The sequence below is a fragment of the Lichenostomus cassidix genome, chromosome W, assembly GCF_008360975.1.
Source record: "Lichenostomus cassidix isolate B80296 chromosome W, HeHo_3.0, whole genome shotgun sequence".
Taxonomy (NCBI): Eukaryota; Metazoa; Chordata; class Aves; order Passeriformes; family Meliphagidae; genus Lichenostomus; species Lichenostomus cassidix.
Genome location: NC_139510.1, coordinates 1180033 through 1194810, shown reverse-complemented (window position 1 = coordinate 1194810; position 14778 = coordinate 1180033). Strand labels below are relative to the sequence as shown.

The 14778-nt window shown below is 35.5% G+C and overlaps 1 protein-coding gene and 1 long non-coding RNA gene across 4 annotated transcripts in view; both read left to right on the top strand.

The window, feature by feature from the left end:
• The window catches only part of LOC146425289 (transcription factor RFX3-like), a 156851-nt gene extending 148803 nt beyond the window's left edge, over positions 1-8048 (top strand). For all 3 annotated transcript variants that reach the window (XM_085041592.1, XM_085041590.1, XM_085041591.1), the window contains 2 exons: positions 766-808; positions 1252-8048. In XM_085041592.1, the coding sequence (XP_084897718.1) occupies positions 766-808; positions 1252-1493 (285 nt within the window). In that variant the 3' untranslated portion in view covers positions 1494-8048. The remainder of the gene's footprint in view (positions 1-765; positions 809-1251) is intronic.
• The window catches only part of LOC146425288 (uncharacterized), a 234035-nt gene that overhangs the window by 195958 nt on the left and 23299 nt on the right, over positions 1-14778 (top strand). The gene's annotated exons all lie outside the window — the stretch shown is intronic.

Below are 14778 nucleotides of genomic sequence, written 5' to 3'. Positions count from 1 at the left end.
CCTGGAAGGATAGGGCTGCTGCTGCTTATGTGGGTTTAGTGTTCACTGAAGTTTTATCTTTTTGTATTTCTGAAAAGGACTGAATCAGGTATGGTTAGAAATATATTTATTTAAGTACTGTACTCCTTTTATTTAAGTAATCAAATTATGCTCTGCTGCTTGTCATTTAAGAGAAGGGTAAAAGACTCAAACAAGGAAAGGGAAGAAAGAAGTTTGATTTTTCACTTGTGAGCAACTTTTCACTTTTTTTTTTTTATAAGTAAACTAGTCAGCATAATATGCTGTAATAACCATCAACCCTATTTTCAGTGATGCCATTTATTTACCTTACATATAGTTTTGCTACACTATAACTGCCTTTAGTGACACACCATTTCAGGGTAACTTTTATGCAAGCTTTTGGTTAAAATATTGCAGTTTAAAAGTGGACACTGGTCTTATTTTCCAGCATTCTACATCAGAAATATCTCACTCAAAGCAACAAAGGTCTTGGCATGTCACCCTAAAAAACCAAAAAAACATATGTTTAAGTTTATATCCTATTGTTTTAATTGCTGAGAATATTTTATTTTAATTTCCTTAATATGAACACAAATATAATGGAATGGAAAATGAACTGGTATACTATGGATGTGACTGCTGTCAAATGCATGCACTTTAATACTAGCCACAAGCCATTAGAGTATACTACTGGCTTTATGATAGATAATCTAAGGTCATGTTTGTGTAGGACTCTGTCCACACTTTTTATTGTTTATTTTGCAGTTTGGTGATTTAAATGCTATATCCCCTGGAAATATGGATAAAGGTAAGCAGTCAAATCTCTCAAATGTATAATTTTATATAGAACTAATGTGTCTCTTGGAGCAAAACAAGTTCTTTTTTTTTGAAAATATAGTTAAGCAGAATCTAAAGCTGCATCATAATTTAAATTATGTGAATATTACTATTATATGAGTACAATATGCTGTACATGATATATAGTATATAATAATGACTAGAATACTCTAGGGCCTTAATAGTTTAGGGTTTTTTTAATGTCTATTATTTACACAAGAAATTTTCAAAATTTAATTGGATATCCTGGTGAGAGAGCTGAAGGGGATGGAAAGTTGGAAAAAGGAAGATATGATTGGTTGCTACACTTTCCTGTGTTTTCATATTTCATGTTATTTGCAAAATAAAGGCCTTTGTATTCAGATTTTTTCCCTCTGTGCTATTTATTTTTTCTTTTCTTTTTTGTGTTTGCAGATGAGGGCAGTGAAGTTGAAAGTGAAATAGAAGAAGAGATGGATGAAAATGGAGAGCCACAAGCCAAGAGGGAGAAAACAGACATAAACCAAGCATTTCAGGTGGGCTGCTTGCAGCAGCCAGTGCTTGAGAGTGGAATAGAGCAGGGCCTCCTAAACCCAATTCATAATGAGCACGTTGTTACAAATACTCAGACTATCAGACAATGCAGTGCTACTGGAAATACATATACTGCAGTCTAATATTGAAGTGCCCCCCAACTGCATTAGCCTTGCTGATGTGGGACTTAATGGGGGAGGTAGGACAATAGGCCTGAAAGTTGACTTATCAAATTTTAGCTGTGCTGAGTGTTACCTTTTATTGGAGTTGTGAAATAAAATGGGTGTATGCATTTTGCCAGATGTTTAAAAAATTTGTAAGCGAAATCATTTTACATTAGTTACTCGATATTGAGTTTTCGTAGTTTCATGTGTCAATGAAGATTTTTGTCAAGCTTTTAATGTTAATGCTTTTGTCCTCTTAAAATTAAAATAACTTATGTTTTTCATAGTTTAAATATATTTTAATGTTAATTATTTGTCATAATGATTTCATACATAGGTTTTTAATTAGATGCAAAATATTAAAAAAATACTTTCTTTGACATACTGGATGCATACTCATTTGACAGTAGACGCATCAAATTTGTTATGAAAGGTGCTTTTCATTGAACAGAACTAGAAGACACTATTTTGATGAAATTGTGAGCATTCAGGGGGTATTTTTATCATAATGTTGGAGTGCTGGGAAGATCTACTGTTTTCTTTCTGTAAGGAAGAAGTGTTTTCACTGCATTTACAAATGCAGAATAAGTGATAGAATTGTAACAATGTAGTAATGTGTACACTGTAGGCATACCTAATTATCTGATCACATATAAACAGTACAAGCTTCCTTTAAAATCAACAGTTCTGAATTATATTTGCATGCCAATTCCTCTGGTTTTGGAGACTACTGATTCTATATTGAGACCACTGCACAGATGCTTCTGGTTGTCGAGTGGTACTGTAGTTAATAGAAACTAAACCACAAAAGAAGTAACTTGATTTTTTTTAAGTGTACATGCTACTTATGTTGAACTGGACATACAGGAAAACATTCCTTTTGGATGACTTTCTTCTATTCCAGGCCTTTTCCTACTAGTTTAATGTGCTGGTTTCATAAATGATAATTTATAGAATGTAAGAAATGTAGCATCCTGCATAATTTTCTTTTCAAAATATATTTCCTGATTATTAAAGTTAATTTAATTTTTTACAAAAATTTATTAAGGTAGTGTAACTGGCACACCTCCCTTGTACTTATTCCCAATTTCATTAAATTTGAATAGGTGGCTAGATGGATCATTGCCATTTAAGAATGTACATCAGGGATCGTTGTACCTCGGCTATTACATGGTGCCTTAAACAGAAGTGAAGCTAAGATTTAGTATTTTTTGTTATTTTTAATAACTCTTAAAATTTATTCAACAAGGTGTGCCTGTCATTTTCAAATTTCCTAAGTATTAGGGGCAGGTTACATAGCCTTCAAATGAATTAAGAGGGTTTTATTATTAAGTGATATTTATATCCCTCCTAAAATTGATACTAAAAATATTTTTTCTTGTTTCTAGCTGAATTTCACTTTACTACAATTAAAATTTGCTTGGGAACTTGAAAAGAAAAACTAGCTTGAATGCCAACTTCAAATGTTGTTAAAGTAAATGGACCCTAGTCATAAGCATGGTTATATATTTTAAACTCTTGTCAGATTTTAATTTTAAAAAGTCAGACTAAATAAAAAAGCAGGTACATAATGCAGCACATCTTTTCAGCTTGTATATGTGATAGGATGTCAGTCTGATGCTATGTTTTAATGATTACATCTTACAGTGATAGTTTATACAGTCCATATTACTTGACATTAAACATCTCTGATTTTTTTCTGATTGTTTTAAGCATTTTCATTATTTTTAATGCCAACACGTGAATTTGCTAGGCTAAAATATTGAAAATAAATTAATAAAAGCAAAAAAAGTGAAGGAAAGAATAACAAAAACAATTTTATAGAAAGAAGTGAATTAAAAATGAAGGGAGTCTCTTGTTTTATCTAGTGTGACTGTGGATTGATTTTTTTTTTAAGTTATATATACCAAATGGGTCAATAGCATGTGACATGAACAGTGTATTTTTAGTGAATAAATTTATTGCTAGAGCTTTCAGATGCTCCAAGAATGGTTACAGATCAACTAAGATGGCTTAATACTTTTTGGGGTACATACAAAATAATTTGTAAATTTCTTAGCAGAATGTGGAGGCCAACCCATCCTGCTCCATTCTATGTCGGCACAATTATTACTATTCTTACTTCTGTCTGTAGATGTTTTTTGTCTCAGCAAAAAGTGCAAATGAGGTTTGTATTAATTTCTCTCTAAATTCACCTGTGCAATGAATCCTCATAGGTTGTGTTCTCCCAAATATCACTGCATCCCAGTTTTTTTCCCTTAGAAATCAGCACCCTTCACCAAAAATCTGAAAAACTAACCTATGATAAATATTTACTCCCTTTTATTTTGCATTATAATATTTAAAAAAATAAAATATAGTTGAATACTCAGCATTTTTCGTTCTTAACATAGCACCCTATGCTGTACTGATGATCTGTATTGCCTGGCTTCAAATTTTGTGTTGACAAACCTTAAATGTTTTTTATTGCTAGAATGTTGGATTTGTTGTTGTTGAAAGAAAAGTATGGTTGTAACATGTAAATCCAGATTGCTAAGAAGAAGTGGGACCTGAACATCTTTTGAACAGTTGATCACTGTTCATGTAGTGCAAAAAGAAAACAAAATATATGCAAAGACAGAATGCATATAATGGATTCTAATAGCAGTTATCAAAATAAATTTGAAATATTCCTGATTCAGATAACTGAATGAAGTTTGTATTTCTATGCTTATCAACTGATTATTCTCTCAAACTTTTAAGTAATATTTTCCCACTTTAACAAATATTTGAAAGAATTAAGTTGCTGTAAGCTGCTGTGCTTTGCTTTTAAATTTACTGCAATTTAGATCAAACATACACACATGAAACAATTTAAACACTTTTGATATTTGTTAATAGATGAGTATTGTTAATGATTTGCGCACAGAAATATGGATACCTCAGTCCAAATTATGTAGTGTGTAGCATGTGGCTAAATTGCCACTCTGAAGCCTGCTTCACTCTTTTAGAGCTCTGAAGAGCTCTAAAGAGCAAGCATCTACTGACTAGATACTACAAGATAAGGGCTCATATAATTTGTGGATTTTACCTAATCATGATGTGAAATTCAAAAAAATTATTTTAGCATTACTTCCCCTATTGGCACAAATTACTTTGTAAACACTGTGGCAGAATGGGTATTGTTGAATTACTTTTTCAAAACATGGGGCCCAGTTTTCACAAGTTTTATATTTCTGAAAAGTTATTGTTGCATTTTCATATTTCTCATGGTAAATCAGTTTTTTAAAAAAGCCCCCTCTTTTTGGTTATCTGTGTCTGTGTTTTATTATTGTACTGTAGCATGCTTTGTGCATATTTTTTTCTTTTATGTTCCATTTTAAAAAGTTAGATAGTATTCTTTAAATTGTTTACTTGCAAAATGATTATGTACAGCATTTATGCCTTTAGTTCACAAATGTGTAAAATATTGTGCTGGTGTACTGTCACTGAGGAATGTATAGCTTTATAAAACATTTCAATTTAAACTGAAGCATTTTTAAATGTCTTAAATACTGCTTCTGTTCAAAATATTTTCCACAGGGGAAGACCTGACCTATTTGTGGTTCTCACCAAATGATATCAGCATTGTTTAGAAAAACATTTATATTAGTTAGCACTACATTGCAATCTAGCTTACTTTATAGAGCGGTTTTACAAAATAAAAGAACCTTTTATAGTAATGAAAAAAATAGGGGAAAAGTAACTTTTTAAATAATGTAAGTATTTTTGGTACTTTGTGACAGTTATTTCAGAGTTTAAAACATTCATTTGACAGATCATTATAAATTTCTGAAAATTACATCCTTGTCTCTGTAGAAAAAGAAAACTATCATGTCTGTGGTTTAAAAATAGGTCAATGAATGGCATTCTAGTATCTTTGCTACTGTGGTGATAAAAAAATTAAAAACAGGAATAGAAGAATAAATACAAAGTGCTTAGTTTTAGCCTTAGAAAATTAATTTAATGTAATGCCTTGCATTAACCCTTTGAGCATTGTAAGGATACACTTTTTAGGTAATTTAATTAGACCACTGAAAATATTCTATATATTTAAGTAACTGATTGTCCTGCAGAATTTTTTTTTTATTTCTAAATTAAATATTTGCATTCTAGACAGAAATGTTTTTGTTTCAAAAGGCTTAATAGACTTAGGCAAAATTATTCACTGCCATCAACATGTGCTGTATGGTGCAAAACTATTTCTGCTCTTTTCTTTTCATAATTGCATAAATATCTGAAGAAATCAAATATTTGACTCTACAGTCATAGGTTGTTTACTTTAAGATGCCTTTACAATATGGAGGTTTAGAAAAAAATATTTGTACTCTTTTGGAAATATTAAAATACTTGGTAATATTAAAATACTTTAATATTGTAAATTAAAATCTTAACAAATAAAATCAAAGCTGCTTAATTAACAAGAGGATGAATTTTACGGAATCCTTGGTATGTTTGCAATCAAATTTTCTGCAGCCTATCTGATAAATAGACAAAAAGGACATTGTATTCATATTACTTTTGACATTCGGTCACTGTGATATGAACTAATGAAAGGACAGTGGTACTAGATTCAGCTTCCTCTACAGAGAGGCAGTTTGGATGACTCTTATTGAATGTCAGAATTTAGAAAGAAATAAAAAACAAACCCTAGAAATTGCCCCTGCCTTCTGCAGTGTTGAAAAGTCCTTTGTTCTTACAAGTAGTACTCACCAGAACAAGGGAACAAGTTCAGAAGTGAGTAGAGAGTTGTCAAAAATTTTAGATAGAAATACCACCTTACTGAGCTTTTCTACTGTTTCCTTGCTGAAACAATCAACAACAGTAGGTGCAAATGTATTTTATTCAAACCTAGCTGAGTGAAAAAAGTCTCATTACATTTAGTGGAATTACATCACTAATATAGTGCAAGTAAGTTGTAAATATTTCTAGTAAGTTAATGCAAATTCATGCATAATTAGAATACAGTACTCAAAGGGTTTTAATTTAACAATATTTTATTAATAATTTATTGTAAATGCTCCCCAGTTTGCCCGCCTTGAACATTGCTGCTAGTGATTTTAAATGCCAGCAGACCTAACTTTAATTTACCCATTTTACTTAAGAAATAGTAAAAGCCACTTACAAAGTGACTGTCTAGTTTTTGTTTAGGGAAAATATACCTCAGTTTGATCATTTAAACTCTCATGGTTTATTCTGATTTTTTTTCTTTTATAAAAGAAACTCGGCAATTAAAATGTTGGGACTGGAAGCCCTGAGTAATTAAAGTTTTTGTAAAAAATGTTCTTGTAAATTGATAAGTAAGCCTGAAATTCACTGTAGAGAAAAAAGTCCATAACAAGACTATTAGCATCAAAATGACCCTCACTTAAATCAGAAAAATGCTCTTATGTTCTTAAGTGCTTCCTTGATGATCATGGTACAAACATCTTCAAGAATTTTCAGCACAGGGTGAACTTTACTCTAAAATAATAAAAATTTTGAAAGAATTAAGACTGTAGAGGGATAACCTCCCTTGATTGAGGTTAATGAGGTATATAATCCATTATCTTTTGACTCGCTGATAACAAGAGGGTCTTTTTCTTTTACTTTTTTTTTTACACAAAGAATAGGAAAGGGTTCCCAAATACATTGTTAAAGTGATTGTTTTGTATCTAAACATTAAATATCATATTGAAGTAACCCAATAAAGCAACTTTAATGCCCAAAAATATAATTATGCACCAAAGCAAGTTTCTCATCTTCACTGAAAATTTGGATTTACAGTAATAACCAATGAGGCCATTGAATAAACTTTGAGTGCCTTTCAAACCCTTGGGAAATTTTGCCTCAGGTGGTAAACTGAAAGTAGGTTAATTCTAGAGCTTGCCAATCAATAATTCTGTTGTCACTCAGGGCTTTCTTAGCTTCTAGAAAACTTACTTGGTTTCATTTATTTTCTACTGTATTTTTTTAAGGTGCCATCATTTAAATTTCACTTAGTAAGTGGCAGTTTACATTATTCAGTACCACAGGCACAGAAATGTAATAACACTTGGAGAAATTGAACTTTTGTTTTCCTATTTGCTGTATACATTATGTAAATAAGGAAAGTAATTTTTTTGTAGAATGTACATGTGACAATGTAGTTTTACAGTTTTTTAATTTGTTGAACACACTTTTTAATTATTTAAGGAAAACCTCTTTACATAATAATTTGGTAGGTTTTTTTGTATAATGTGTTTGATTTTGTAAATATGTATTTCCTGATGTGATTTTTTTTGTGAGAAATGCTAAATCTTTTAGTATCTCATGTCCTCTCAAAATTGGAAGGAACTAAATAATAGTTTGTGGGTAATTTGTATTGTGTACTGTACAACAACTAGGAAACTTTTATAATTATAAAAATATATTAACTTTTAGTGTGTTGTTTTTAAAAAGAATGACTAGAACATGCTAAAGAAAGTAGGATTTTTCTGAATATTTCAGACATGAACTCAGGCTAGTTTTTTGGTGTTTTTCAAAATAAAATTGTGTATTGTCTTCTGAAATAAATTCGTTTTCCTGTTACAAACATTTGACATTTGAATTGTTTTGGGTTTCTATAATTAAATACTTTAGACTGAAGTACTATTGATTTTGGAAGAAAAATTATTTCAACTTTATTTAAATCATAAATGGAAGTTTAGTTCAACCCCCTGCAGTGCTGTAATATAGTTCCCATAGCATACAATATGGCAGAAATGGCAGAAATTCAGGGATGCAAGTTATTGTAAGAAGACAGCAGAATATGATGGGTTGCACATCAAAATATCATTTTTATTAGTTTTGCAAGGTGATTTTTCTGTACAATGTTGATATTACCAAGTAAATCACATTCTATATAATTTTAAAGGTATTTAATTTGCCTCACCTCAATCACTTCTAATGTGTAAAAACACATATAGTCCACAACAATCTAAATTGTGCCAAAAGCCATCACAAATATAAAGAAAATTATTATTCCACAAAGGAACCAAGACAGTCAAACCTTTATCTCTTTCTGGCACTGTTAATGTTATGCCAAATATAGTTGTTGTGTTGACTTGATGCTGTCATTCCTAATCTTGTTCCAGATTTCGCTAAATACCATTTTATGTAATCTTCCCCAATAACTGGATTAGCCTAACAATATCAAAAAAGAAAACAAACAAAAAGAAATCTTGACTACAATATGGTGCTGTTGACAGTTTGTTCTGAACAATTTTAATAATAGAACTGTTTTCCTAAGGAAATACTCTGCACCCAAAATCTGAAGCTGTCTTCACTACTAGAGTTTAAGGCATAGTCAGACATACTTTAACAGATCTAGCTGGAGTGGTGTTTAACAAGATGTTGTCCCAAACTGTTCTCTTTTTCCAGATGGAAGTTGCTGTTCCCCATGGTGAGTGTGATGTGAGTAAAGATGATCTGAGTAATATCTTTGTTCCATAGCTTGGAGAGTCCTTAACGCTTCCTAAGCTGTTGTACTAGATCAGTTAGAGGAACAAGAAAACAAGTGGATGATGACGGGCATTTATTGAATTATAGAATGATATAGGTTGAAAGACACATTTGGAGGACTCTAGTTCAATCCACCCCACTCCCTGAGCATTGCCTCTATTTGTGTTTGACATCTTTATGGGGAAAAAACTTCTTAATATCTAAGTGGAATTTTTCATGTTTCAGCTTGGGCCCACTGCCTCTCGTCCGTCCTTCTCTTTTGAAGGCTAAACAATCCAGTTCTCAGCCTCTTCATTTACGCCAAATGCTCTAGTCCCCTGACCATCTTGGTGGCCCTCTGCTGGGCTCACTCCAGTATGTCAAGTCTTTCTTGAACTGGGGAGCTCAAAAGTGGACACAGGACTCTAGTTGTAGTCTCATCAATATTGAATGGGGGGGGGGAGGAAATATCACTTCTCTTAACTTCCTGGTTACATTACTACTAATACATCCCAGGATGCAGTTGGCCTTGACCACAAAGACCCACTGTTGGCTCATAGACTAATTGTCTACCAGGATCCCAGAGTTACCTAACAACTTCCATTTCTTTAAAATGGAGTCTATGCATCAGGGGAAAAAGATGTTGGAAAATTCTTTTAATTTTAGCACAATAGTGCATGATCCCTATATCCATGGCCTAATTTTGTACCATACAGTGTTTAGTACAAATGCCAGAGATTAGTGTGGCTTTGTGCTAACTCCCTATATCTGTGACTAATAAGTCTTGAGCCAGCTAGCACTTCCTTATTTACCGATATCATTGATTAATATGTACTAGCAGATGTCTTAGTTTTGAGAACAGAGCTAGAGTGCCGAAGCAAAGAATGATAAAAGAAGTGCATCATAACCTGACCACATACATGAGATACAGCCAAGAAGAAAAGATTCATTAGAAGATCTGGAACCATAAATGGAAAATTTGGGGAATGGAATCTTCCCAAACAACCACCAAAGACCCTCAAAAGACCCCCTATTCATATCCAAATAGGTCCATGGAAATAGTTAGCATATATGCATGTATTCAGGAAATGGAATGAATATGTAAGAGAAATCTAGTGAATTTGTATTCATTTCATGAATATAACCTGGTCTGTTAGGCTGCTGTGTGTGTATATTAGGTGGAGCGATCCCCATGCATCCAGAGCACTGAATAAAGTAATGTTGGCTTTCTAACCTAGCAAACTGGTTGAAGAGTTTATTTCCTGGTTTTCTGTGACACCAGGTCCTTTTCTGCAAATCTGTTCTCTATCCAGTCAGCCCCCAACCTGTACTGGTGTATGGAGTTGTTCCATCCCAGATTTGGGAGATTTCCCTTTCTGAAACTCATTGAGGTTCCTGTCAGCAACCCTGCCCTCTGCTGTATCATCTGCTCCCCCCAATCTGGTATTGTCCAGAAACTTTCTGTGTGTGCACTCCATCCCATCACCCAAGTAATTAATAAAGATTTTAAACAGTATCAGCCCCAGTATCAGTCCTTGGGAGGCCATTGGCAATCAGTCAGTGTTTGGACTTTGCAATACTGATCACAGCAGTGAGCATGATGGTCCAGTCAAATTTCAACACATATTATTGTCTATTCATCCAGTCCATTTTTCACAGATTTGGCTATAAGGATACTATGAAATACCATGTCAAAGGCCTCGTTGAAGTCGACGTGAACATCTAATATTTTTCCCTAGTGCTCAGAGTCAGTCATAGAAATATAAAGACTATAAGGTTGGTTGGGTGCAATTTGCCCTTGGTAAATCCATGCTGTCTGTTCCCAGACACCTTCTTGTACTTTCTGTGCTTGGGCATGGCTTCCAAGAAGGTTTGTTTCATAACTTTCCCAGGGATTGAGATGAGGCTAAGCAGCCTGTGGGTCCCTGGATCCTTCCCTTTGCCCGTCTTGAAGATGATTGTAACATTTGCATTTTTCCAGTCGTCAGGGAACTTCTTTGACCACCATGACCTTTTAACGTTGATTGTGAGCGTGGCCTTACAATGGTATCAGTCAGCTCCTTCAGCCCCTTTTGCATCTGTTGAGGTTTAGGAATGGTACTCGCCAATTCAGTGCCCTCACCAAGACTCTCCAAACCACATGCCACTCCCCCTCTCCCCTCCAATTGGAGGCACAAAAGGCAAAGATCACAGGTTGACATAAGAACTATTTACTGGAAACAGCAATCAGATATGAAAATTAACAGTAACAGCAACAATATTAATAACAAAAGGTATAAGAAAATAAATTATTCACATGTCTATTATTCCCAATAGTAGACTATAGTGGATAGCTCCCTCCACCACATTTTCTTGACTGGAAGGAACCCCCTCTCCTCAGAAGCAAGAGTCCCTTTGCCCCACCCCTGGCAATGATATGAGGTGGTATAGAATAACTTCCAGGTCCTAGCCATGCCCTCTCCCAGCTACTGAAAAAAATTAAACCTGTCCTGGCCAGAACCAGGACAGCATCCTGTCTGGTCCCACAGACCACTGTTCAACTAGCTTAAATGTTCTTTAACTGTGTTGTTCTCTACCATGGGTAATGCTTCATTCCTGCAGACTGCTAGGAGGCTCAGGGGGACTGAGAGGTCTTAGGGCAATACTTTGATGTAGCAGGGTCCGGGAGGGTGGCACAGGCCAGCTGCCCCCCAGTCCGGGGTCTCTGGTTTGTGTAATTCCACCGGATCTGGGGCGAGCGGCCCCCAAGGTTCTGCGGCATGGCATGAGTCTTCAAACCACGTCAATTCAGCAGGAATATAGTGAGGCTAAGAAAAGAACTGGACTCCATCTCTGTTCTGGCAGGGAGGTTTATTTGGGGTAACGGGGAAAAGGGGGTTGCAGGGGAGGAGAAGGGGGGAGGAAAGGCAGGGATGGGATAAGGGGTGCCAGCCCAGAGATGCAAGACCTCGAGCTGATCCGGACATCGCCTTATAAAGGGAAAGGAAGGGGAGGGACTGTCTCCCCTAGAGCCAGTCCCGGGGAGTCTGAAGGGAAGACAGGCATAGGGAACCCACCAATAGATTTCGGGGTACAGCAGAGCATATTTCAAAATGAACCAATGGTATACAAAGCAGAGGGACAAAGGAGCACATGGAATCCTAAAACCCCACGTTGCTACAATACTTAGTGGTGAAAACTGAAGTAAATAAAAGGCAATGAATGAATGCTGTTTTCCATGCCATTAGTCACTGGATCTTCTGCCCCACTGAATAAGAGGCCCACATTTTCTTTAGCCTTCCTTTTACTGCTGTCATACCTATAGCTCCTCTTTTCCCCTTCATATTCCTTGCTAGTTCCAACTCCTGTTGAGCTTTGGTTTTCCTAACTCCATCCCTGTACACTTGGGCAATGTCTCTGTTTCTCCTGGGAATCCTATCCCTGCTCTGTCTGCTCATATCTGCCTCATCGGCTTACAAATAGACTGTAAAAATACTGTATAAGCATTTGGGCCCTCTCTATTAGAATGTGTTCTTTAGGCAGAATCTAGATCTGCTAATGGGTTGTACCTAACATTTCCAAGCACCTATGTACTGATAATTAATTATCTTTAGTGAAAGCAAAGGAGCAATGTACTCCTTGCCTTCTTTTATGAAGTACTGGTAGCAGAAGTATATTTATAAACCTTGGGTTGTTAGAGCAGAGTTAGAGAGGGATACCAGTAGAACAGTTGGGAATGAGAATGGTTGAATACTGTATTGTGGCAGGACATCATGTCCTGTCCCCCCCCCCCCATCTCTCTTCCTCATAGATGGCTGGCACATGGAAAAGCCCTGTAAGGGGTCAAAAGAGCTCAGCAAGGGGTCATTTCTTGGCGCCCAAAAGTCCGAGCCCCAACCAAGAGTCAACACCTTGGTATGGGAAAACAGATGTGGAAAGAGATGAAAGGAAAATAGGTTAGTGACCGAAAAGACACTGCTTTTACGCTATAAAAGACACACAAATTATCACACAGGCAGAAGCTTTCTACATGTACCCTGAAACATGCAGGACTTCTCCTCAGAACCTGAAAACAGGTTCTGCAGTTACTTTCCTGTGAATTGAGGGAAAAGATCTGTGATGTGTGCTTCCACCAACCATTTGGATGGTAAGATATACATTGAATCCTAAGTTATATTATTTCTTTGCTAGCTGTAATAATAGGTACCTTATTCGCATGCTGCATTTTATCTACTAGTAGTTTAGTTTATTTTATTCCTGTATCGTATATAATTTGTCCCAATTTCCTTACTTCTGTTATTTCTTGTGTCTAATAAATAATAATTCATTTTATATTAGACCTAATCAGCCATTATTAAAGAACTTGCAAATGAGACTGGGTCTGGGGATGCTGGCTGCTCCCAATAAGCTTCTGCTTGCTGCCAAAAGGCCTAGGCAAAAGACAGAGACTTATCTAAGCTCTGGTCTCCATTCATAACACGTATGCACTTTGGAAGAGGGATGCATGACCTGATTCCTTGCAGAAATTGCAGTTTGAGGTTGTATTGCCTTTCATGAATGTTGAAAGTCTGCACAAGCAGCTGCTCTAACACCCCATTGATTCAAATGACAGATACAAAGAAGGGAATACATTGTGGGTTTTGTTATTGGCAGCAACAGACAGTGAATTTATGTGGGCCACGTAAATGACAAAATATATAGTTTCAACACATCTGTTTAGATTGTTAGCAACCACTTTGTCCATCTAATTCATCTGACTTTCAGCAGAGTTTCTAAAGTTTAGAATAAGGTGTTTTTTTTCTTTCTATTGTATTGACTTTCCTTCCTCCTCAAGTTTCAACCAAGAGAATCAAACAGCCAAAACTAAGAGGTGCATTGAACAACCTGCTAAGAGAGAATGAATTGGTTCAAGCCCCAGACTGGAGGCCCATATTTCATCAGTGAAAACAGTTCAGGGCTAGAAAGGCATGGCCTGTTCTCCAGTATCTCAGTCATGGATTTTATTACCAGCTTCAGAATCACAGAAAAGAGATTTTTACCTAATGTTCCAAGTATGACACCAAATTTGTTTCTGGTTCATAGCAAGTGGAAATGATGTCACTTGTTAGGGGTTGCCAAATCTTAGGGCCCAATGGAGGCAAGGCTGCTGCAGCTCCATGCCCCAGTGTTTCAGATATGTGCATAATTTATCTTTACCAATCATCATTCCTGAAAATGTGATTATGTGCAGTCTACTTTACAAGAACAGATCACTTTTGCAGTTGTGAAGAGCACTACAAAAATAAGAATAAAGCATAAATATACAGCAAGTGGTTAAAACTAGTGTGATTTTTCTTGTCTGTCTTTCATCAATGATGTGTTCCATTCATACAATACAGCTGTAATAGGACTTCCCCTCTGCCACAGAAGAGCTTATCTGTTCTGCCTATCAGTTGGTGCATAACTCAGGGCATTTTCCCCCTCACATGAATTGGTGAGATAACCCAGGCCGGACATCTGTCCAGTAGTGAGTTATCTCTGACATCAAGGAGGTGAGATCTCCAGCTGACAATAAACATCTCCCCTTGACAGCAAGATGTAGGAAAATAAGATGGAATTTCTGACTGACATACACTTCACTTTACAAACTATAAAAGCTACACAAACTTTCACAAAATCAGAAGTCTTCTGCACATTAATGTGTAATGTTTGGACGCAAACTGTGGGGTTACTTTTCCGGGAATTGAGTGAAAGGGCTCCATCAGCAATTTGGTGGTGTTACATTGACTCCTAATCTATACTATTTCTTCGTTAGCTGTAGTATAGTTACCTCTATTGTGCACTGTAT